Source organism: Torulaspora globosa, chromosome 6, assembly GCF_014133895.1.
Source record: "Torulaspora globosa chromosome 6, complete sequence".
In the NCBI taxonomy this organism is placed as follows: Eukaryota; Fungi; Ascomycota; class Saccharomycetes; order Saccharomycetales; family Saccharomycetaceae; genus Torulaspora; species Torulaspora globosa.
Window position 1 is genome coordinate 798,655 of NC_050732.1, and position 22,984 is coordinate 821,638.

Sequence of the window (22,984 nt, forward strand, 5' to 3'; positions counted from 1 at the left end):
GGTCATTCCTCGATCTCTTCGTATCTGGCCATCAGCCTCTTCTTGTACTCGTCCATGTCTCGTTCCCAGAGCTCTGCGGCCACTGCATTCAACGGCGAGCCGTTGTTTGGCTCCTCCAGAAGCGCCTGCAGCGATAGCAGGATGGTCTGCACGTTGTAGACAGCAGACCACTGGTCCTTCAGTATATCAAGACAGATGTTGCCGCTCATGTCCACGTTCGGATGCCACATCGGACTCACAAACGTCACCCGCGGCGGCTCATAGGGGTACCTCTCAGAAAAATGCAGCGAGATCCGGAACTTCAATCCCTCGTAAGGAGTCCCCTCGTGGCCCACAATTACACCCGACCATCTCGTAAGATCTTCTTCGGAGGTTGGGAAAGCACTAAGCCCGGGCGTAGGCGACATCATCAGCTGTACAAGCTCATTGCGCAACCTCTTGACCACGCTATGGCCTTCGGGAATCCCCTCGGGCTTCGACATCGTCACTCGAGTGCAAAGTCGCTGAGATCCTTTTGTGTGCTAACGCCTAGCCTTTGAAGCATTATATGCCCAGTAAGCGGCTTCCGGTCACGTGAGCGCAGCGTCCAGCAATTCAAGATCTGGGTCTTCGATAACGCAGCTAGAAGGAGCCATTGGGGCTTCCCTGGGCGTCCTGCTCGTGTTTTCGGGCTTGTTCACCGCATCCAGGATGATCTTGGTCTTGCTGTCGATGTAAGTAGCCCGCGATTTGAGCGAGGCGCGGCTGGCCTGAGCCCGTCGAGACAGCGACTCGATCTGGTCTGCAGACCCGTACTCTTCGCTTTCCACGTACAGCTGTTTCAACTGCGAGGTGATCAGACGAATGGAGTCGTCTAGCGGTTTCAGAGAGCGGAACACCTCTTGCATCTCCGGTTCACGGCATTCAAGCAGCTGGACCAGCAGTTTCTTGAAATTCCGAACTTTGGATTGGAGGAGTTTGGCAGACTTGACTTGAGCGGTCAACTGGCGGTGCAGGCCCATGGCGAGCTCGATTTGATGTACCTTATCGTGGATATCCCTAACGCTGTGCTCTTGCTCTGTCTCATCTACGATCCTGAGGTCCCTCTGGTAAGCTAGACGGAACACGTTGGCATCCAGCAGGTCTTGCGGTATGCTTAGTACGTTCCTCAGAACATACAGCTCCAGCTTGTCGAAATTCTTGTCTACAGAGTTTTCCAGCAACGTTTCCAGCTTTGCGACGCCAACCTTGATCTCGTCAGTGTGGTCAACTCCCCCGATCACGCATCTGTCCAGCAAATACCTTTCCATTGCAGCAGTACACTTGTACATCAATTCGTTCACAGCGTTGATGATATCGTCGACCAGCGACACGGCAGGGTACTGCAAATGCTCGGTGAGCACAGAGGTGGACTGCATCGTTGGAGCCGACATCTTGGCTCCCTTCACGTCCCTGGCTTTCCCGTTCTTTCCCTATGTTTATCTTGCGAGTGGTATGTTTGACATCGCGAGCTCGCTTGTAATGATATTTTTATATAGTGCTTAGTTATTTTACAGATCTATGCCCTCATAGCTCATTCGCTACTACTAGAATCCTCGTCGCTGTCCGAGTTCTCCTCGTAGATGATCTCTTCACCATTGTCCTCCTTCATCTCCGGAAGCTCCAGCTCTTTATGACTTTCTCTGTTTTCAGCCGACACTTCATCGTCAAATACTATCTTCCTGTTGGAGACCACTGGCAGGCTTTCGGCTTGAGAGCGTTCTTTGTCATGGTTGCCATCTAGTACTAAGCTTCCCTCGACGGAGATGACTCTTCCGGTGGTGTATACGTTTCTCACCACGAACTTCAGTTTCCCGTCGACTTTTTCACCGTCGGAGTCGACCCAGTGGTCCATAGAGCGCCTTGTGAATTGTGACGCCTCGCCATTCTTCTCATCAGCTTCATCTCGGCTTTGTGAATCGGAACCCTCGTGCACTTCTTCTTCCTCGTGAACAAAAGTCCAGTCGGCAGGAATATGATTTTTCTTGATACTGGCATTGAATGTATCGTGGATCAGTAGACCGATGTGCGAAGCAGACTGAATGAAGACCCAACCTTCAAGCACGTCGCCGATCTGAGGCTGCCATACGTAAAGAACCACTTGGCACCATGTGAACCCGAAAGGGGTGTCAGCAGTCAACTTGATCAGCTTTCCATCGGCCTCAGACTTATCTTCTAGGGGGCATGCATCCAGTATCGTTAGATCCTTGTAGCCTAATACCACGCCATTGACTTTGCTGTTGTACTTCATTACCATTGGGTTCAAATGCTGCTTCATGATGCCCTGCAGAGGGCTCTCCGCATACACCGGGGCTAGAGAAACGTACAGTGACACTGGAACACGTACCACACAGTTCGATATTCCATCGATCACGGGGTTCTTGTTTGTCTTTTTATGTTTCTTGATGAACTTGGCAGCCTGCATATCGGCAAGGGACCTCTTTCTTAGCTCAGCCATTGTAGTCTCTCACCTAACGAGGGAATAATGCAGTGCCAGCCACAGCAATGACCTGAAGACGTTCGATATGCTCCCTTCAGGTGCGATGAGATGAGTTTACTAGTAATAAAATTTTTATTGCCAGTAAGCGATCGTTTCCCACGTTAGAGGCAAACGACTGTTTGAGCAGCGAAGCGAGCATCGAATCGCAGCGGTTTGAGCCATTGAGGACCTCCAGATAATCAATTCTCTTGCCTGTATCACCAATCACCCATTGCGTGTTCAGCTTTTGTTGGGAGGTGCTTCCTCCTGTTGCAGAAAGTTCCGAACGTTTCCGCCCTTTCCCATGTTAGCAAGAGCCGACTACCCGTCACTGTCCCCGAGGATTCGTTGTATCTTGTAGCTTCAAAGCGGTACATAAGAGATGACTTCCATCGTAGGGACGATTGGTACATGTTCCATCCAACAAACCTTTTCTTCCGCAGAACCGATAACAACCGCCCGCCAGACTACTTCTGGAATAACAGCCTTCACAGATGTCTGGCATAACACTTCAAAGGTCTTGAAAGTGGCAAGTTTTAGTTAAATAAGCTCGGCGGCTAAATTTTTTGAGATCAATGGCTTTATATATTGCTCGTGTGAGGTGATCTTGGGATTTTGAAAATTTTTTGCAAAATTAATGCTCATCTCATCTCTTGTTAGACCTCGAACTAAAGTAGTGCTTCAGTCAGTTTAATAGCGATTGATTGCAGATTTCAAGGTTTTAACGATCAGCCGGCCTTCTTGGGAATATTTCATTATAAACTCTTCAGAAAGGACCGAAGATGGATATCTCAAAACCCGTTGGATCCGAAATCACTTCGATCGATTTCAACGTCCTTACGACTCGGGATATCCGCGATTTGTCCGTGAAACAAATCACCAACCCAACGGTTTTGGACAACCTGGGACATCCGATCTCCGGTGGTTTGTATGACTTGGCTCTAGGTGCATTTTTGCGAAATCTTTGTTCGACATGTGGTCTAGATGAGAAATTTTGTCCTGGCCATCAGGGCCACATAGAATTGCCAGTGCCTTGTTACAATCCACTGTTTTTCAATCAATTGTATATTTACCTGAGATCGTGCTGTTTGTTCTGCCATCATTTTAGGTTGAAAAGCGTAGAAGTACACCGCTATGCTTGCAAATTGAAGCTTTTGCAGTACGGTCTTATCGATGAATCGTACCGGTTAGATCAAATTTCCATTGCTGGAATGCAGTATCTTCTCGATGATGATGAGCAGGAAGATCAGGAAGCGGTAGAGGACAACGCAATGGATGCCGGCACTAACTCCTCGAAAACTAAAGGAACAAAAGATATTTCCGCTGCTTTGAAGGCGGAGATCATGACTAAGCGTAACCAATTCGTCGACGAAAAGATTGGCTTGGCTCTAAGCGAAGGAAGAACTTCTGAGAGAGGTACTTTCACCGCTACGACCAACGATGAGAGGAAAAGACTGATTCATGATTTCCATAAGAGGGTTCTAAGTAGGGCTAAATGTGACAACTGTGGAATGTTTTCACCAAAGTTCCGGAAGGATGGATTTACCAAGATCTTTGAGACGGCACTAACGGATAAGCAATTGACAAACAACCGTGTGAAAGGTATGATTCGCCAGGACATGATCAAGAAGCAACAGCAGTCGAAGAGATTAGGTGGCTCTGAAGAGGAAAATAACTCTGTTGAGGAGGACTTTAGCGTGGAGAGGAATCCCTCGGCCAGACCAAAGACTGGCTCTACATACATTCTATCTACTGAGGTCAGAAACATACTGAGGGCTTTGTTCAAGAAGGAACAACAAGTTCTTCAGTATATTTTCCATTCAAGACCCAACTTGAGCAGGAAGGTGATAAAAGCAGACAACTTCTTCATGGAAGTTGTGCTGGTTCCGCCTACAAGATTCCGTCTTCCATCGAAGCTGGGCGAAGAAGTGCACGAAAACACCCAGAATCAGCTACTATCGAAGATATTGACCACCTCATTGCTCATCAGAGATTTGAACGATGAAATGTCCGAGATTCAAAAAGATAAAGTATCTGCAGACGACAGGAGAGTAATCTTCAGCAGATTAATGAACGCTTTTGTCACCATTCAGAACGACGTTAATGCCTTCATCGATTCGACAAAGGCCCAAGGTAATTCTAGCTCCAAGGTTGCCATTCCTGGTGTCAAGCAAGCTTTGGAGAAAAAAGAAGGTCTTTTCAGAAAACATATGATGGGTAAACGTGTCAACTATGCTGCTCGTTCAGTTATTTCACCAGATCCCAATATTGAAACTAATGAAATTGGTGTTCCCCCCGTTTTTGCGACGAAATTAACTTATCCTGAACCGGTTACAGCTTACAACATCGCCGAACTTCGTCAAGCGGTTATCAACGGTCCAGACAAGTGGCCGGGTGCTACGCAGATTCAAAATGAAGACGGCACTCTCGTTTCTCTGGTTGGTATGACCCTGGAACAGCGTAAAGCCTTGGCAAACCAACTATTGACCCCATCTTCTAATATCCTGACTCATCCATTGAACAAGAAAGTGTACCGTCACATCAAAGATAGAGATATTGTTCTGATGAATCGCCAACCTACTCTGCATAAAGCCTCTATGATGGGTCATAAAGTTAGAGTTCTGCCAGGTGAGAAAACTTTGAGACTGCATTATGCCAACACTGGTGCTTATAACGCCGATTTTGATGGTGATGAAATGAATATGCATTTCCCACAAAATGAAAATGCTAGAGCTGAAGCGTTCAATTTGGCCAATACTGACTCGCAGTACCTGACTCCAACTTCGGGCTCTCCTGTTAGAGGTTTAATTCAAGATCACATCTCTGCTGGTGTTTGGCTAACTAGCAAGGACAGTTTTTTCACAAGAGAGCAATACCAACAATACATATACGGTTGTATTCGTCCAGAGGATGGCCATGCTACAAGGCCAAGAGTTGTTACATTGCCTCCTGCTATTATGAAACCCGTGCCGCTATGGACTGGTAAGCAGATTATTTCAACAGTTCTACTGAATGTCACTCCGCCTGATATGCCAGGTATTAACTTGAGATCAAAGAACAAGATCAAGAATGAATACTGGGGCAAAGACTCAACAGAGAATGACGTAATCTTTAAAAACGGTAATTTGGTTTGTGGTATACTTGATAAATCTCAGTATGGTGCTTCCAAGTACGGTATTGTGCACTCGCTTCATGAGGTTTATGGGCCAGAAGTTGCAGCTAAAGTTCTTTCAGTTCTTGGAAGACTCTTCACCAACTACATCACAGCTACAGCTTTCACTTGTGGTATGGATGATTTGCGTCTGACCGCGGAAGGTAACAAAGCAAGAACTGAAATATTGAAGACCTCCATTGATGTAGGTCGTCAAGCAGCCGCAGAAGTCACTAACTTGGATAAAGATACGGCTCCGGATGATACAGAGTTATTGAAACGTTTGGAAGAGATTTTGCGTGACGAAAACAAATCAGGTATTCTGGATGCCGTTACTTCCTCTAAAGTGAATGCCGTCACTTCCAAAGTTGTTTCGACATGTGTTCCCGATGGTACAATGAAAAAATTCCCTTATAACTCCATGCAAGCTATGGCTTTATCCGGTGCTAAGGGTTCCAATGTCAATGTTTCTCAAATTATGTGTCTGCTTGGCCAACAAGCTTTGGAAGGTAGAAGAGTGCCCGTGATGGTCAGTGGTAAGACTTTACCCTCTTTCAAGCCATTCGAAACAGATGCCATGGCTGGTGGTTACATTAAAGGTCGTTTCTTCTCAGGTATTAAGCCTCAAGAGTACTACTTTCATTGCATGGCAGGCCGTGAAGGTTTGATCGATACAGCAGTCAAGACCTCTAGATCTGGTTATTTACAGCGTTGTTTGACCAAACAATTGGAAGGTGTCCATATATCGTACGATAATAGCGTTAGGGATGGTGATGGAACTTTGATCCAAATGCTGTATGGTGGTGATGCTATAGACGTTACGAAAGAGTCCCATATGACTCAATTCGATTTTTGCTTGGACAACTATGATGCTCTTCTCAAGAAATACAATCCTTCTGCCTTAGTCGAACATCTGGACGTAGATAACGCTCTGAAGTACTCCAAAAAGGCTGTTAAGCACAGAAAGAAGCACGCCAAAGAACCTCATTATAAGCAGAAAGTCAAATATGACCCTGTTTTGGCCAAATACAATCCCGCTAAGTACTTGGGTTCTGTTTCTGAGAAATTCCAGGATAAACTAGAAGCATATTTGGATTCCAACGCTAAGGCATTAAAATCTCATGGAAACGTGAATGAGAAGAAATTCAGAGCTTTAATGCAGCTCAAATATATGCGTTCCTTGATTAATCCCGGTGAAGCGGTCGGTATCATAGCCTCGCAATCAGTCGGTGAACCATCAACTCAAATGACCTTGAACACTTTCCATTTCGCTGGTCATGGTGCTGCTAATGTGACTTTGGGTATTCCTCGTATGAGAGAGATTATCATGACGGCATCTGCTGCAATAAAGACCCCACAAATGACGCTACCCATCTGGAATGATGTTTCGGATGAACAAGCTGACACCTTCTGTAAATCGATTTCGAAGGTTCTGCTGTCAGAAGTGGTAGATAAGGTTACAGTTGTGGAAACAACCGGCTCGACAAATGGTAGTGTTGCGTCTCGTTCGTATGCGATCAAAATGATGTTCTTCAATCAGGAAGAATACAACGAGCAATACGATATTTCGAGCGAAGAATTGCAGAATGTAATATCCAATAAGTTCCTATCGTTACTTGAAGCTGCAATCCTGAAAGAGATCAAAAAACAAAAGAAAACGACCCTTCCTGAAGTCGGCATTGCTGTCGCAAAAGAGTCTGCTATGGCAGCTTTAGATGGTTCAATGGAGAAGCCAACTCAAGACAACGATGAAGAAGATGCTCGGAAGAAGGGCAAACAAGCGGTTTCCTATGAGGAGCCAGATGAGGAAGAGTTAGAGACGATGAGACAAGCAGAAAAGTCCTCGGATGAAGAAGATCTGGATTCTGATAAGGAGAGCAAGGACTCAGATTCTGAAGATGAATCTGATGTGGATATGGAAAGGGCAATCGAGTCGGCTGAGGAAGCTGCTGAAGATATGAGCAAGACTCAACGCGATCGTCAGCATGCCATCATTTCGAAACAAAGATTTGTCACAAAATATAACTTTGATGACAAAAACGGTAAGTGGTGTGAATTCAGACTAGAGTTAGCAGCTGATACCGAAAAGCTACTGATGGTAAATATCGTAGAAGATATCTGCAGGAGGTCTGTCATCAGAGAAGTTCCTTGCATTGATCGTTGTGTGCATTCAGAGTCAGTGAAGGGTAGAAGAACCCTGGTTACCGAAGGTGTTAACTTTCAGGCTATGTGGGACCAAGAGGCCTTTATTGACGTTGATGCCATAACGTCTAACGACGTTGCAGCAGTATTAAGGACGTACGGTGTAGAAGCTGCCAGAAACACTATTGTGAATGAGATTAACAACGTCTTCTCCCGTTACGCAATTTCAGTTTCGTTCCGCCATTTGGATCTTATCGCAGACATGATGACTAGGCAAGGTACATATCTTGCTTTCAACAGACAAGGAATGGAGACGTCGACATCGTCTTTGATGAAGATGTCTTACGAAACGACTTGTCAGTTCCTAACCAAAGCCGTGCTCGACAATGAGCGCGAGCAGTTGGAAAGTCCTTCAGCTAGAATCGTCCTAGGAAAGCTAAGCAATGTTGGTACGGGGTCTTTCGATGTATTAACAAGAGTCCCAAATAACGGTCGCTGACCCGAAGTTGTAGCTTATCAATTATTATTATATAATTTGGGCCAATCTGTAAAATAGTTGACAATAAAAAGTGCCATTGAAATATTGAGATAACAGTCTCAACCACGGGGAGACAAGTATGACTCACTTAGAGCCGTTATGGTAAAATACAGCAAATATTTATATACATTCAAAGGCTTCTATGGATTATGACATGCGTATCAACCTTTTTCTATGCAAACAGATCATTCGATGCCAAAAACAGGCTTCATCTTTTTGATCAAGAGCCAGTCGGATCTGGAAACTTGATCTCTGAAAGCTTTATCTTTCAAAGTGTCTATAGACCTTCTGGAGATCATTGAGTAAAGTGTATCGGTTTCATCAACATGACGACCCCAAATAGGCTGTTGACCAGACGGATCATCCAGACGCATGGCAACACCAGCTGCTGTTTGACCCTTCTTCACCTCGGTGACTGGTTGGTGATTGATTTCTAGAGAAGTAACCTTACCAAGGAGTAAAATCTGCTTTTCTTTGGTTGTTGGGTCGCTTCTTACAGCACAGATTGGTGTACCTATGCGAAGCACGCCATCAATGACATCAACACCAATAATCATAGGAGAACGCTTATTAATGATCTGTAAAGTCTGTAGTGCACAAGGGAAGATCGCATATTCCAGAAAGTTCTTCCGACGTTCTTCCAAGAGTTTTTCTTGATAAGCAGTGAAAGAATCGAACAAATGATAGATAATATCAGCATTGAAGATCTTGATGTGCTCTTGTTCAGCATACTGTTCAGCTTCCTTATCCACCTTCACATCGAAACACAACATAACAGCATATTCTGGCGCCTTTTCAAGCATTGCACCTGCCTTCATCACATCACGTTTGTACACAGGACCCAATCCAATAGACATAACTGGGATTTTCATGTCCTTCAAAAAGTCCAGAAGAGCCTCTAGAGAACCTAGAGTCGAAGCTTGCACAACGACACCTCTACCAGATGTATCGACTGAATCCAACAGTCCGGTTAAATCGTCCATGACGTCGTCCATTAGTTCTTCCTCGTCATCTTCAGGACCAACGACCAGTAACCTAGAACCGGAAACTGCCTTTTCCAAATCGTTGGCAGCAATCTTGACACCAAGTGCAGCTTTGACTTCTTTGTGATGGATATACTCAGATTTCAAACGCAGTTCACGTAATGGTTGTGGGGTCAGTAAAGCTCTGATGTTTGTAACAATGGGGCCGTTCATACCACACAAAACAATTCGATCACCTTCTCTTAGATAACCATTGGATAGAATGACATCAATTGTGGTTCCGAAACCTTCGACAACCTTGACCTCAAGAATAGTGGCTTCGACGTGGGATAAGTACATTAGCTGCTTGGACATCCTCTTTTGAGTCAATTCTAGCAATAGCCATAACAAATCGGGAACACCCTCACCGGTGACAGCAGAAGTTGGAATAATTGACACGTACTTAGACATGTTTTTATTTTGGAAGTAAAGTTCGGAGTTCAAACCTTGCTCCGCTAACGCCACCTTAATATTTTCCAATCTGGTTTCGAACTCATCTTTGACAGCTCTCGATTGCTGTTCAAAGGAATCTCTGAAAGAATTATTAGGAGTTGAGTTCCAGTCATACAACCTGTCAATTTTATTCAAGGCAACCACAAATGGCGCTTTTCTGTCTCTTAACAATCTGATCGATTCCAGAGTTTGTTGTTCCAAACCGTGCATAATATCGATGACCAAAATAGCGATGTTACAAAGGGAAGAACCTCTGGAACGCAAGTTCGAGAAAGATTCGTGACCTGGTGTATCGATGATCAAAAGACCAGGAACGTCAAAAGTCTGTTTCTCGTATTTGGTCATGACCTTGGTTTTATTTTTAATGGCTTCAATTGGGAAATAAGTAGCACCAATTTGTTGAGTAATACCACCTGCTTCACCACCTTGCACATTGGTCTGTCTAATCTTGTCCAGCAATTTGGTTTTACCAGTATCGACGTGGCCCAAGATGCAACAAATTGGGGAACGCAAATCCTTTTTGTTCACACTCGAAGAAGTAGCAACTGGCATGGCTTGTTGAACCTTGACTGCCTCACGAGCCTGAGAAGCTTCTGGAGAGGTGCTTTCCTCCTCAGTTTCGCTGTCTGTTTGCTCGTCTTCAATTTCTTGCTCTGAGAGATGGGCTTCGTCCATTTCAGCTGCCAAATCCTCTCCTTCGTCGTCATTTAAAGCCAGGTTTTCCCAGTCGTCGATCAAAACTTCTTCTGTAGCTTGCTTGATCTTGTCTTGCTTTTGTTCTTTTTCGACAGTGGAGGACGATTCACTCGTCTCATCTTCCTTGACGCTCTTCTTCTTCTTTTTACCATATACAACCTTCTTTGGCTTTGGTGCCTCGGGCTCTTCTGAGTCCCCTTTCTTGCTCAAAGCAGCGACCTTAATATTGCCAGAGGCTAGCAAAGCTTGACGTCTCCTTTCCAAAAGTTTTTTTTCCTCTTTTTGTTTCTTCGAAAGCAGTTTTCCCTCTGCTTTTAGTTTGTCACGCTTGGCTTTCTCTTTCTCTCTCTTCAGTTTTCTAGCTTCCTCCTGTTCCTCTTCAGCTTTCCGCAGTCTTTCTTCCTCTTCTCTTTCCAAACGTTCTTCCTCCTCTCTCGCCAAACGTTCTTCCTCTTCCATTTGTTTCTTCAGTTCTAACTGACGTTTCAAAGCGGCCAAACCAGCTGGAACTTTCTTCCCAGGTTTCTTGGCAGGCTTCTTTATCTCGGCGGGCTCTTCGGAAGCCCTGGCCTTGGCTTCTTTTTCAGCTGCAACTTTCTCAGCATTCTGCTTGTTCAATTCTTTGTTCTTCTCCTTCTGAGCCTGCTGCTGAGCCTTCTTCTTGGCTGCTTCTTCTTTCTTCTTCTTCTTTTCTAACTCCTTCTTTTCCTTCTCCTTCTCCTTCTTGGACTTCAACACTGGCTTACCATTGCCATTCTCTGCCTTCTCCTCGACAGCTTTCTTGTCGGACTTTTTCTTGGATTTCTTCAAAGTAGACATGAAATCGGCTTCGATGGCCCCAGCGCCAGCTTCTTCTGCTGCTGGAGTGCCTTCCACAGATGGCGTCTCTGCTGGGCTTTCTCCAAACTGCTCAGCCTGCGGCGAATCCTCTTCAAAATCCTCGTCCCAGTAGTTTTGCTGGTTCTTCTTTCCCTTCTTAGCCATTTTGTTTGTAACTTTTCAATTATCAAATATTACCCTTTTAACGACTCTATTTCCAACCGTTTTGTACCATACGAGGGCTTCTTGCAGGATTTTCTCTTGTCAAACCCTATTCAAACAAATTTGGGTAGCGATCCATCCACAGAATCAACTGACTGATGCCGTTTCTGAAGCTCCCCAGCATCGTAGATGAGCTAATGAAGGTCTAGTTTTGACCTTATACACAGCGATGCGTCTAAAATTTTTCACATCAGTTTATACGTAAGCGTCACTCCAGACGAATGATTGTTCAATTTTTCATCAAAGTTATACCGATTTTATGTTGAGATGAGCTAGATGAATGGGAAGCTGTATTGAATAAAGAGAGGCATTGGAGCCCTTTGAAGTTGACCAGAATGTCTACTACCGTGGAAAAGATCAAGGCCATCGAAGATGAGATGGCTCGTACCCAAAAAAACAAGGCTACTTCGTTCCATCTGGGACAGTTGAAGGCAAAATTAGCCAAGCTGAGAAGAGAGCTTCTAACCAGCTCGCAATCCAGCGGTGGTGGTGGCGGAGGTGTCGGTTTTGACGTTGCTAGGACGGGTGTAGCCAGTGTGGGTTTCGTTGGTTTCCCATCTGTGGGTAAATCAACGCTGCTTTCCAAATTGACCGGTACCGAGTCTGAGGCAGCGGAGTATGAGTTTACAACGTTGGTTACTGTTCCCGGTGTGATTCGCTACAAGGGAGCCAAGATTCAGATGTTGGATTTGCCAGGTATCATCGATGGGGCTAAGGACGGCCGTGGTCGTGGTAAGCAAGTCATCGCTGTGGCCAGGACATGTAACTTGCTATTCATTGTTTTAGATGTCAACAAACCGCTGCACCACAAACAGATCATCGAAAAGGAACTCGAAGGTGTTGGGATTCGTCTGAATAAGACGCCGCCAGATATCTTGATCAAGAAGAAGGAAAAAGGTGGTATATCGATTACCAACACGGTTCCCCTAACACACCTGGATAACGACGGCATTAGGGCGGTAATGAGCGAATACAGGATCAATAGCGCGGAAATCGCCTTCAGATGTGATGCCACTGTAGATGATCTGATCGATGTGCTGGAGGCACCAACAAGAAGATATATGCCAGCCATCTACGTTCTAAACAAGATTGACTCTTTGTCAATAGAAGAGCTTGAGTTACTATACAGAATCCCAAATGCAGTGCCCATATCATCGGGCAGAGAATGGAACTTGGACGATCTCTTGCAGGTCATGTGGGATAGGCTGAACTTGGTTCGTGTTTACACAAAACCAAAGGGCCAGATGCCAGATTTCACGGATCCCGTTGTCCTAAGATCGGACCGTTGCAGCGTGAAAGATTTTTGTAACCAAATCCACAAATCCCTGGTCGACGACTTTAGGAACGCTTTAGTCTACGGTTCCAGTGTTAAGCATCAACCCCAGTACGTGGGTTTAAATCATATCCTTGAGGATGAAGACGTCGTCACAATCTTGAAAAAATGATGCTTCTTCTCGGGAGAGGATTAGTACATAAGCATATTTAAATCGATCCGATTTAAATCCAAAATAGGGCGCTAATCGAACCTGATTCTTTTTGATCCGATAACTTGTTCATCGGCTGGTTCTGGTGTTCCTCCCTGCAATATTGAATTATTTCTCTTCCTTAAAACCTGCGGCGTTTGGTTACAACCAGTGTAACCCTGTTGCGCCGCCAGTTGCTCTTTCGCTAACAAAAGCTGGTGGAATTCAGATAAAGCAGAGCAACCATGCGAGACCTTTCCTAGTGAATCGTTTATGGTCGGCCTTATAGATTTGATAAATTGGTATGCTTCCCTCACCTTGACGCTAGGCTTCTCCTTCAGAACAGCAGATACGAGAAATGTGACCAACTCCAGGTCATTACCGTTCTGCGAAAACACCAGTACTTTAGCCGTAGGGTTGACTCGCTTAAAGATAGCTATGAAATCGTTGAATGCTACGAATTTGCTGCTCGAAGGATCCGAATAGACGTTCCCACCATTATAATATGCTTCAACGTCGCCATCGATTATTTGAGCAAAATCGAGTGTTTCCGGAGTTGGCGTCAGGCATCGATATCCCTCTTGAACTGAAAACTCTTCATTGCCTTTCAAGAAATTTTCGATGATCAGTTTTAAAAATGTTGAATTATGAGAGTGATATTCTTCAACAGCAGAGCCCGCGCTACCGCTGATGATGCTTGCGGCATCAAACTCCGAATCAAAGTTTAAAACCAAATAATCATTCAATTTGCCAGCAAATGAAGGAATTTCATTCAAAATAGGAGCCAGTCTCCGAGTGCTCAATCCAACGCCGATAAATAATTTAATATTTTCGCTTTCGATAAACTGTCTCTGAGTTAAAGTATTCAAAGGACCGAAAAAAATGTTACCACTCAATCTTTGTGGCTTAAGTTGCTCCAGCGAGTGAGCCAGGTAGTAGGAATTATCGATCATCATGACGACTATGGGTCAACTGACCTGATATCTCGTCATTGACACCAAATATCTCGAGAATGAAAAATTCGTTCTTATTATGTATATTTTCTTCACTAATATTTCTTTTTCTGTGTCTTCTACAAGACGAGTTGGATTAATTAACCGAACGACAGTGAAGATTTGGGATATGAAAGACGACTGGGGGCGTCTTACAGCGGGAATATTTCAACGCTGACCAGTAATACAACCGGGCCCAGATGAATCATAAAATATAGCCTGTCAGACGCAATTGTTTTTGAAGCAAAGCTCAAGCGCCCTGCTAAAACTTTTAGTCCTGAAAATGACGATATGAATTGATCTAGATAAACGCCCGATGTGGTCTGGCCAGGATAAACGCAGAATATCGTCCGGCTTACGCAATCCGATATTGACGTTTAGTTTGTCTGGTCTGACATTCACATCTGACAATCGCTACTACCCATGTGAACACTCAACAGTCTTTTGCGTTGTGAAACCCTGGCAAGCAGCAACGGTTCATTCCGAGACTCTAGTTAGGCTGGTGATACCCGCTGCAACTCCCATACTTTTCAAAATTTTCTCTGCTTCAGTAGCTCAGTAGGAAGAGCGTCAGTCTCATAATCTGAAGGTCGAGAGTTCGAACCTCCCCTGGAGCACTTTTTTTAACACCACAACTTTTTTGTATCATTAATTCGCTTCATTAAATCATAAAATCTGTCAGTACAAAGAGTACATGTGTGTAGTCTATAAATTCGTTGCATCATAAGAAACCATCTCTATCATAATAACCGTTTCATCTTGTCGTTATTTCCCTCACCTGCCTTTCTTCAAGGCATCAAGTTCGTCTTTCAGTCTTTGCACTTCCATTTCATATAGTCTCTCGCTGTTCTGCAAATATAGGATGTAATCGACAGCTTTCTCGAGTATCATGCTCTTGTTCAGCTTTGTGGCGGACGCAGCACAAAGCTGCTTCGCTACCTCCTTGGCTGAGCCGTCTTCCTTCTTCAGAGAGTCTCCGACCGCAAACGCGGTCTGCTCACTGGCGACCCATGGGATGATTTGCTGCAATTTGGCAATCTTTGTGTTGATATTTATTCTGTATCGTTTCTCGATCCTGTTGTGCGCCTGCTTCTGGTGCGAGGTCAGCCTCTTCCTGGGCGCCCGCTTTTTCTTGCCGTCCGCCAGCGCGGGATTCTTCAGATCTGCCACCTCCTCGAAGCGCTCAGCCCCGGAGACCCCGCCGATTCTCAGCTCCTCGTCGTCGGCTTCCTCTTTCTTCACCGCCGGCAGCAGGTCTGGAGAATTGGCATACGAAGAGGGGTCCGCGAAGAGCGGCTCGCACTCGCCAAATACCCCGCCCGCAGCGGCGCCGCCGATCGGAGACCCGACCGATGACGTCGAAGTGGAAGATATGATATTCTCCAGGGGCTCGAACCACGACCACGACGACGAGTCGGAGTACTCGCCGTTCTGCGCGCCCTGCTTGCTGAAGATCCAGTCGTCAAGCTGTCCGTTTTCGCCCGCAACCGCATTGCCTCCGCTCATCAACGAGTGAGGTGCAACAGCTGCCAACATTGTAGAGTTCATCGTGTAATCCTGGATAAAAGTGCAGACCTGTAGGTGTGAATGAATATTAGCCCCTATGCTATCGCGATGGGTTGACTACTAACAGAGAGATTGGTTAAGTCTCTACCAATTTTAAACGAATGTCTGCTGACAAACAATTTATTCATATATTCAATCGCATATATATGATGAAAAACCCACCTCACGGGCTAACTAATTGAGATCTTTTGGCCCATGCAAATATTACTTCTTTTGTTTTGCTAAACGACACGACTATCTTCACCACAGCTACAGCTCTTCGCGATAACACACCGAGCCCAGCGCAGAGCTTCCATGCTCCTCTCAAGCCGTTGCAATCTGTTCTCTTTCGAGGAATAATATCGCTCCTCAAAAGAAACGGACACCAAAAAACGTACGATTCTTCGCGGCAGCTTTAACAGCCGGTATCGAACTATGGCCGGATGCCGATGGCTTTGGCGACGTCGAGAATGTGGCGCCGTTTTTTCCCGCTTGGTTTCCGTCCCGGTCCGCGAAATAGTGGAAGCTCGAGCACCGAAAACGAAGTCGGGCCAACGAGACAAATTGTGTTGATCGAGTCGCGTAGACGGGGCTTATCGTTGCATCGCAGGTGTAGCGCCTTACCGCTTCTGCAGGTAATAGCCGTTGTAAGTTATGTTCTTCGCCCTTTGGCAGGTTTACACTAATAGATTAGATGAGCGGACTGAGAGTCAGGTAGGCTGGAAGGAGTATTGAAGAGGCGCCCGATGGACGATGACAAGTTGCTGGCGATCCTGGAGAGCAGCCAGGAAGGGGAGGAACGGGGACTAGGGCCGGAGGAGCGCGATCCGGCGGAAACTTTGGGCCGGCTGAGCGACGATGCGCTCATCGAGTACATGACGAATTTGTCGCAGGGCGCGAGGAAGGACTTCACTAGAGAAGAGTACTTTAGGGATAAGGAGATCAAACAACGTGAGCGAGATGAAGCTACGAGGGCAGGGCTCGGACGGGCGAATGCTCCGATATTTGCCGGGTGTACTATATACATCAATGGATACACGAAACCTGGCAGACTGCAGTTGCATGAGATGATTGTGTCGTATGGCGGGAAATTCCAACACTACCTTTTGGCCAAGAAGAAAGTCACACACATAGTGGCGACGAATCTGCCGCTGAAGAAGAGGCTGGAGTTTCGCAACTACAGGGTGGTGCGGCCGGAGTGGATCACGGAGTCAATCGAGCAGCAGAAGTTGCTGCCGTGGCAGGATTATGCGTTGTCGTGGGACCAGGAGCAGCGGAGTCTGCAGCTGAAAGTAGCCAGCGCTCCCGTAAGCAGTGCGGTTGATTGCAAGGATCCGAATTTCCTGAAAACTTTTTTTGAGAACTCGCGGTTGCATCATCTTTCCAATTGGAAGGCTGACCTGCGATCGCGCTTTCTGTCTGAGGGGTTCAACAAGCCGTCTCCCGGCGACGCTCTCTCGATCTTCCATATTGATTTTGACTGCTTTTTCGCCACTGTAGCTGCGCTTGGTTGCGAGAGCTGCGACATCAATAGGGACCCCATAGTTGTCTGCCACGGTTCGAAGAGCTCCGATATAGCAAGTTGCAACTACGTTGCTAGAAAGTACGGTATCAGGAACGGTATGTGGGTTTCCAGAGCCAAGTCCCTCTTACCTCCTGGCGTCGAGCTGGTTTCGCTGCCGTACAACTTCAAAGAGATCGAGGAGAAATCCAAAATCTTTTACACTGTGCTGAAGGAGTACAAGATCAAATTTGACCTCATCTTGCCCATCTCAATAGACGAGGCCGTCTGTGTTGTGATCGACCACCACACTCCGCATCCGATAGACCGCGATGAGATTTGTAGGGAGTTGCGCTCGGAAATTTGGAAGAGGACGGGAGGCTGTACGGTTAGTATTGGCTGCTCGAATACTCTTGTTCTGGCGAGGCTGAATTTAAAAATTGCTAAGCCAAATGGTTACCATATTTTGACGCAGCAGCAACTGGTTGAGAATGAAGCGGATTGGCACTCTTATCTTGGCAAGTTCCAGATCGATGACTTGCCGGGGATCGGGTACTCTATCGTTTCCAAGCTAAGAAGTCTACGTCAGCACCTGAATAACCTTCTCCAATTGAAACAATATTTCCATAATTCGTTGCCGTTATTGCAGAAGTGTGTTGGTAAGAAAACCGGCAGCAAGATTCTCATGTATCTTCATGGGAAGGATGACGAGGAGAGTAGCAGAATGATTTTTGAACCGGAAAGCTTCTTTGCCCGCAAATCTTTGTCGATAGAAATCAATTGGGGGATAAGGTTCGATACTGTACAGGAAATTGACAACTTCATTGATACTTGTGCTGATTATCTGGTGCAAAAACTACAGGAAATGAATAAAAGAACTTCTCAGATAACTCTCAAAGTGCTGCGTAGATGTGCGGACGCTCCAATAGAGCCCCCAAAGTATTTGGGCTGCGGTGAATGTGATGCACTTAGCCACAATTGCAGGCTTGGCATTCCGACCTCTGAGCTGGGGGTCATTGCGACCGAGCTGAAGAGCACTTTTAGACTACTAGGCTGTCCACCTAAAGATCTTAGGGGCGTTTCAATTCAGTTTAACAAGTTAATTGAGGTCTCCTATGATCAGAACGAAAATCAGCAGCGATTGAAATTGCCATTCCAGAAAACTTTGAATTTCGATGTTTTCGACAACCTGCCAAGCGATGTGAAGAATGACTTCTCAAAAGAACTGAAGCGGCGTAACATTGTTCTAACTAGCTCACCAAGACCTAAAACTAGCTATGCGGCAACTTATGAGGAAAAGTTCATGGAGGAATTACCAACGCAGATACGCAATGAGGTCAAGAACGACTTGAGAATAAACCGAAAAATCACGAGAACAAAGTTGAGTGAGTTGCGAGAACAAAACCGAAAAAAGAAGGAGTCTATCAGAAATGTGCGAGCTCATTTATTGGGTCATGAAAGCCTGTTCGAACCTATTAAATTCCAAAAGGAATCGAGGTTCAAAGATATTTGTAGAATTGTAATGGAATGGTTCGACGCTACCTTGATAGAGGGACCCCATGAGAAGGATTTATTACTATTTGAGAATTATTTAGACAAGCTATCAGATTCCAATAGGGTTCCTTTAATTTTAAGATTTTCCAAATTGATTTCTGTTCGGCTAAACTTAAAATCTAACCAATACGGACAAGAAGCGGGATTCCAGGAATGGGAACAGTTCCTGCTGAAAAACGTAATACCTAAACTGAATAAGAACAAGCACACGTTTCAAACTGTTAGAAAGCTAGATATAGACTTCGACATTTAGTCTATCGGCTATGTGATCTGTTCAAATTTGAAGATTCATTGTTTGTTTACTTCGCTCTATATAAAATAAACCTACCATAACGTGTAAATTTTGAAGTTCATTAAATTCCTTATTTAGATAGACCAAGGCGTTCTGTTTACACAACAGAGACACGTAGAGTGTTGGAGTGACCGACACCTGGCTTCAAACCTTGGATGGTGACGATGGTGTCACCTTCCTTCAAGAAACCGAAGCTCTTGGCTTGTTCAATACCGAAGTTCAAACGAGCCTCAACGTCGTCAGACCAGTCAGCCTTAGCATCTTGAGTGTAGACGAATGGGAAGACACCTCTGTACAAGTGAGAGGATCTGGCGGTTCTTGGGTTTCTGGTAACCAAGACGATTGGGCAGTTTGGTCTGTACTTGGAAACCAATCTTGGGGTGTTACCGGAAGTAGACAAGACGATGATAGCCTTGGCGTTTTGTTCGAAGACAGCAGCAACGGAAGCAGCAGCGATGGTTTCACTGGTGGAAGTTGGCTTTGGAGTAGAGTTTCTCAAGTCATCGTAGTTTGGTAGGTAAGAGATAGCTTGTTCAGCGATGATAGCGGTGTCAGCCATGGTGGTGACAGCGTTAATTGGGTAGTTACCCTTAGCGGTTTCACCAGACAACATGACACAGTCAGCACCGTCCAAGATAGCGTTACCGACATCAGAGACTTCGGCTCTGGTTGGTCTTGGATTGAAAGTCATGGACTCCAACATTTGGGTAGCACAGATAACTGGCTTACCGGCCAAGTTGGACTTAGCGATCAACTTCTTTTGGACAGCCAAGACTTCTGGAGCTGGGATTTCGATACCCAAATCACCTCTAGCGACCATGACGGCGTCGGTGACCTTCAAGATTTCGTCGAAGTTGTTGACACCTTGTTGGTTTTCAATCTTGACAACGATCTTGATGTCAGCACCGTCTTCACCCAAGACTTCTCTGATGGTCAAGACGTCTTGTGCAGTTCTGATGAAAGAAGCGAAGACCATGTGGACGCCGTTCTTGACACCGAATCTCAAGTCGGCCTTGTCCTTTTCGGACAAAGCTGGCAAATCGACATCGGTACCTGGCAAGTTGACACCCTTGTGAGAGCAGATCTTACCAGCGTTCATCGACTTGACCTTCAAGGTCTTGTCGTCGACGACCTCCAAAACTTCAAAAGACAAAACACCGTCGTCGACGTAGATGATCTTACCAGTGGAGATAACCTTGGTGATGTTCTTGTAGTCAATGTACATGACCTTGTCATCACAAGCCTTGGCGTACTTGTCATCGGTGGAGAAGATCATCTCGTGGTTTGGTGGGATTGGGTAGTCGACCTCGTTGGTGGTGGTACCAGTTCTGATTTCTGGACCCTTGGTGTCCAACGCAATGGCCAATGGTCTACCTGGGTACAATTCCTCAGACTTTCTAGCATTGTCAATGACAGATTGGTGGTATTCGTAAGAACCGTGGGAGAAGTTCATACGAACAATGTTCAAACCGGCCTTTCTCAAAGCAACCAAGGTCTCTGGGTTGTTGGTCTTTGGACCAATGGTACCGATGATAGAGGTTCTTCTAGCAGAAGACCCTGGAGAGGTTTGCAATTGAGTTAACCAACCTATTCTGGAAGACATTATAGCTATGTTTTGGAGAAGTAATCTATTGAAATCAACAAAGAATTCCTTACCGAGATTAAAATAAATTGCAACAAGAAACACTAAGTCCAAATAAATCCCAACGAGAGACAACTAATATGGGACCTATACCAATTTTCCAAACCTTTTATAGCGAAACTGACGAGCGATAATATTCAACTCCAGCAACCTAACAGAAATCGTCGGGTATGAAGTGAGTGAAAAACGAATGTCAACCCAATGGTGCCAATGCTACCGCAGCGTGTTTTGATGCAGACAACCTGTTATTCTAAATGGAGTAAAAGAAAGGTCTTCATCGCTCGCTGGACAGTACTACCTTGAAGAGAGTTAACCGACTAAACTGGCCTGACGATCTGTCTTTCTCTTGACACGACATGCGTTTGGTGCAGCAAGAGCACAGACATCAGCCGGGCCCACTGCGTAGGCGATGGCTACGAGATTAGAGTAGCACGATCCTGATCAGCTCGTCGTTTACAGCGGAAACGGCTTGGTGGTGGTCCTGTAGATAATTTTCAAGCCTTTCGGCTTCCTGTATGCGTTGGATTTTAGAGGAAGCTGACTTTTAGAGGAAGCTGCTGATCTGCAGTGAGGGTGCGTGGGTTTAATTTGGAGAGGTACTGGTTATCACTTGCCACGGGGACGGAAATTGTTGAAGTGAACTTCTCTGTGTTTACAATAGAATATGATCTGTCGTTTGTACGAATATATGTAACTTGGAGTATCTACAGGAGAACGTCCATAAATTTCGCGAAGCGTCCTTTGGGCAGTTGTCTTTGCTCGTCTAATATTCTTGTCTTTTCTTCAATTTCCGCTAGGCCAGTCACTACGTCGATTTCTTCGACGGAATACCACCACTTCTTAAGGTTTCTTGTGTAGATCTTGTGACCTATCCACAAGAGTAGGAATAATGGCAAGGTAATGTACGCGGCAACGAAATCGGCAGCGTTCCAGAACTTTGGAATGAAGATCGCGTAGCCGTTGGTGAAGATGACCAGAGTGACGACGAAGAGAGACCACCACACCAAGTATTTCTGACCCCATGGGGCGTACGGTAGTCTGTCTTCGAGACCGTTGTATTTGATGGCCTTGCGGAATCTGAGATAAGCGACCATGCCGCAATCCCAGCCGATGAAGCCCGAAATGGTGCTGATGTTTGTGAACCAGTTGAAGACACTTGCGGTTGAGGAAGAGACGTTCAAATATGCCAAACATGAGATCAACCCAGTAAGGGAGACCGCCACCCATGGGACTCCAAATCTGTTAATCTTGCCGAGAATCTTGGGTGCTTGTCCGTTGGCCGCCATGGTGGCTAATGTTCTGGAACTGGCAAAAGTAAATGCGTTACCTGCGGACCACGCACTGGTTAGGATGCAGGCGTTGATGATGTGTGGCAGGACTTTGATGCCTGCGTTCTGGATTCCAATGACAAAAGGGGATGAACCGGCGCCCGGTTTGCCGGCCTCTAGTGCCGAGGCCAAGACGGGATCGTTATAAGCAACGATCACGCTGATCGAAAGAGCGCCTAGGATGTAGAAAAAGATTAATCTCCAGACGAATCTGCGAGAAGCCCTCGCGATGTTCCTTCTTTGGTCGCGACACTCGGTGCTGGCCAAAGCCACCAATTCGGGACCTAGAATGAACGCAAATGCACCCTTAATTATACCAGTGTAGATGTCCAGGAAGTTACCCAAGTTGCCTCCAGTAATATGGTGAGCAAACCCGCCAGGGTTTTTCCAATAGCGGAACCCAAGCCTATCATGGTTTGGGCCGCCGCCCCAGAAGAGAATGAATGACAGGATAATTAGACCGATAATACAAAGCACTTTAATCGATGCAAACCAAAATTCAGTCTCACCAAAGTACTTGACAGCGGACAGGTTAAGACCTATGCAGACGACTAGGAAAATGGTTATCCACGCTCCGGTGGGAACAGCATCGGTCCAATATGTGACGACACCGGACGCTGCCGTACACTCTGCGGCCACAAGGATAACGTAGCAGTAGAAGTAGTTCCACCCAGTGGCAAAGCTTAGAGACGGATCGACGTACCGACCCACTAGATGCGCAACTGAACCTGCAGAATCACTGCCATCTCCGGGCAGATAACAGACCATTTCACCAAAAGAATTCATGATCGGATAAAGCACAGTCGATATTATGACGTATGAAATGAATAAACCCGCTGGACCACATTCATGCAACGTACTACTCGTTCCGACAAACAGCCCGGTACCAATGGCACCACCCAACGCAATCAATTGAATATGACGCGCCGAAAGACCCTGCTTCAGCCGATGCTGTTTATCATCACGACCTTGAGAACCAACACTTGTTTCCTTGCCGGAAGATCCCTGAGCCGACAGCGACTCTAAATCAATCTCAACAACTTGCCCAGCTTTCTTATCGAAAAGACCATTACCACTGCCACTTTCTACAGCCTCTTTCTCTTTGTCTCGTTTGGCAAACATCTTGT

General features: G+C 45.7%; 11 protein-coding genes and 1 non-coding gene across 12 annotated transcripts; 4 read left to right on the top strand and 8 right to left on the bottom strand.

Annotated features, from left to right (window-relative positions):
* Positions 1–2: 2 nt before the first annotated feature.
* On the bottom strand, positions 3–482 carry UBC11 (putative E2 ubiquitin-protein ligase UBC11; the record flags this gene model as incomplete). The annotated part of the gene is made up of 1 exon (XM_037284868.1): positions 3–482. One exon carries the CDS (start codon positions 480–482, stop codon positions 3–5), a length of 480 nt encoding a protein of 159 aa, XP_037140764.1.
* Positions 483–569: 87 nt separating this feature from the next.
* MTW1 (MIND complex subunit MTW1) lies at positions 570–1,412 on the bottom strand (the record flags this gene model as incomplete). The annotated part of the gene is made up of 1 exon (XM_037284869.1): positions 570–1,412. One exon carries the CDS (start codon positions 1,410–1,412, stop codon positions 570–572), a length of 843 nt encoding a protein of 280 aa, XP_037140765.1.
* A 140-nt stretch (positions 1,413–1,552) lies between these two features.
* RPA43 (DNA-directed RNA polymerase I subunit RPA43) lies at positions 1,553–2,476 on the bottom strand (the record flags this gene model as incomplete). The annotated part of the gene is made up of 1 exon (XM_037284870.1): positions 1,553–2,476. The coding sequence occupies one exon, from the start codon at positions 2,474–2,476 to the stop codon at positions 1,553–1,555; it is 924 nt and encodes a 307-aa protein (XP_037140766.1).
* An 803-nt stretch (positions 2,477–3,279) lies between these two features.
* RPA190 (DNA-directed RNA polymerase I core subunit RPA190) lies at positions 3,280–8,289 on the top strand (the record flags this gene model as incomplete). Its single annotated transcript, XM_037284871.1, has 1 exon — positions 3,280–8,289. The coding sequence occupies one exon, from the start codon at positions 3,280–3,282 to the stop codon at positions 8,287–8,289; it is 5,010 nt and encodes a 1,669-aa protein (XP_037140767.1).
* Positions 8,290–8,513: 224 nt separating this feature from the next.
* FUN12 (translation initiation factor eIF5B) lies at positions 8,514–11,483 on the bottom strand (the record flags this gene model as incomplete). The annotated part of the gene is made up of 1 exon (XM_037284872.1): positions 8,514–11,483. One exon carries the CDS (start codon positions 11,481–11,483, stop codon positions 8,514–8,516), a length of 2,970 nt encoding a protein of 989 aa, XP_037140768.1.
* Positions 11,484–11,875: 392 nt separating this feature from the next.
* RBG1 (GTP-binding protein RBG1) lies at positions 11,876–12,985 on the top strand (the record flags this gene model as incomplete). The annotated part of the gene is made up of 1 exon (XM_037284873.1): positions 11,876–12,985. The coding sequence occupies one exon, from the start codon at positions 11,876–11,878 to the stop codon at positions 12,983–12,985; it is 1,110 nt and encodes a 369-aa protein (XP_037140769.1).
* Positions 12,986–13,056: 71 nt separating this feature from the next.
* Positions 13,057–13,959, bottom strand: HG536_0F04220 (uncharacterized protein; the record flags this gene model as incomplete). The annotated part of the gene is made up of 1 exon (XM_037284874.1): positions 13,057–13,959. The coding sequence occupies one exon, from the start codon at positions 13,957–13,959 to the stop codon at positions 13,057–13,059; it is 903 nt and encodes a 300-aa protein (XP_037140770.1).
* A 580-nt stretch (positions 13,960–14,539) lies between these two features.
* HG536_0Ftrna5M lies at positions 14,540–14,612 on the top strand. Its single transcript has one exon. It is a non-coding gene; the product is annotated as a tRNA-Met (tRNA).
* Positions 14,613–14,769: 157 nt separating this feature from the next.
* TYE7 (Tye7p) lies at positions 14,770–15,543 on the bottom strand (the record flags this gene model as incomplete). Its single annotated transcript, XM_037284875.1, has 1 exon — positions 14,770–15,543. One exon carries the CDS (start codon positions 15,541–15,543, stop codon positions 14,770–14,772), a length of 774 nt encoding a protein of 257 aa, XP_037140771.1.
* Positions 15,544–16,286: 743 nt separating this feature from the next.
* REV1 (deoxycytidyl transferase) lies at positions 16,287–18,848 on the top strand (the record flags this gene model as incomplete). Its single annotated transcript, XM_037284876.1, has 1 exon — positions 16,287–18,848. The coding sequence occupies one exon, from the start codon at positions 16,287–16,289 to the stop codon at positions 18,846–18,848; it is 2,562 nt and encodes an 853-aa protein (XP_037140772.1).
* A 136-nt stretch (positions 18,849–18,984) lies between these two features.
* Positions 18,985–20,490, bottom strand: PYK2 (pyruvate kinase PYK2; the record flags this gene model as incomplete). Its single annotated transcript, XM_037284877.1, has 1 exon — positions 18,985–20,490. One exon carries the CDS (start codon positions 20,488–20,490, stop codon positions 18,985–18,987), a length of 1,506 nt encoding a protein of 501 aa, XP_037140773.1.
* Positions 20,491–21,233: 743 nt separating this feature from the next.
* PUT4 (proline permease PUT4) lies at positions 21,234–22,979 on the bottom strand (the record flags this gene model as incomplete). Its single annotated transcript, XM_037284878.1, has 1 exon — positions 21,234–22,979. One exon carries the CDS (start codon positions 22,977–22,979, stop codon positions 21,234–21,236), a length of 1,746 nt encoding a protein of 581 aa, XP_037140774.1.
* Between the last annotated feature and the right edge of the window lie 5 nt (positions 22,980–22,984).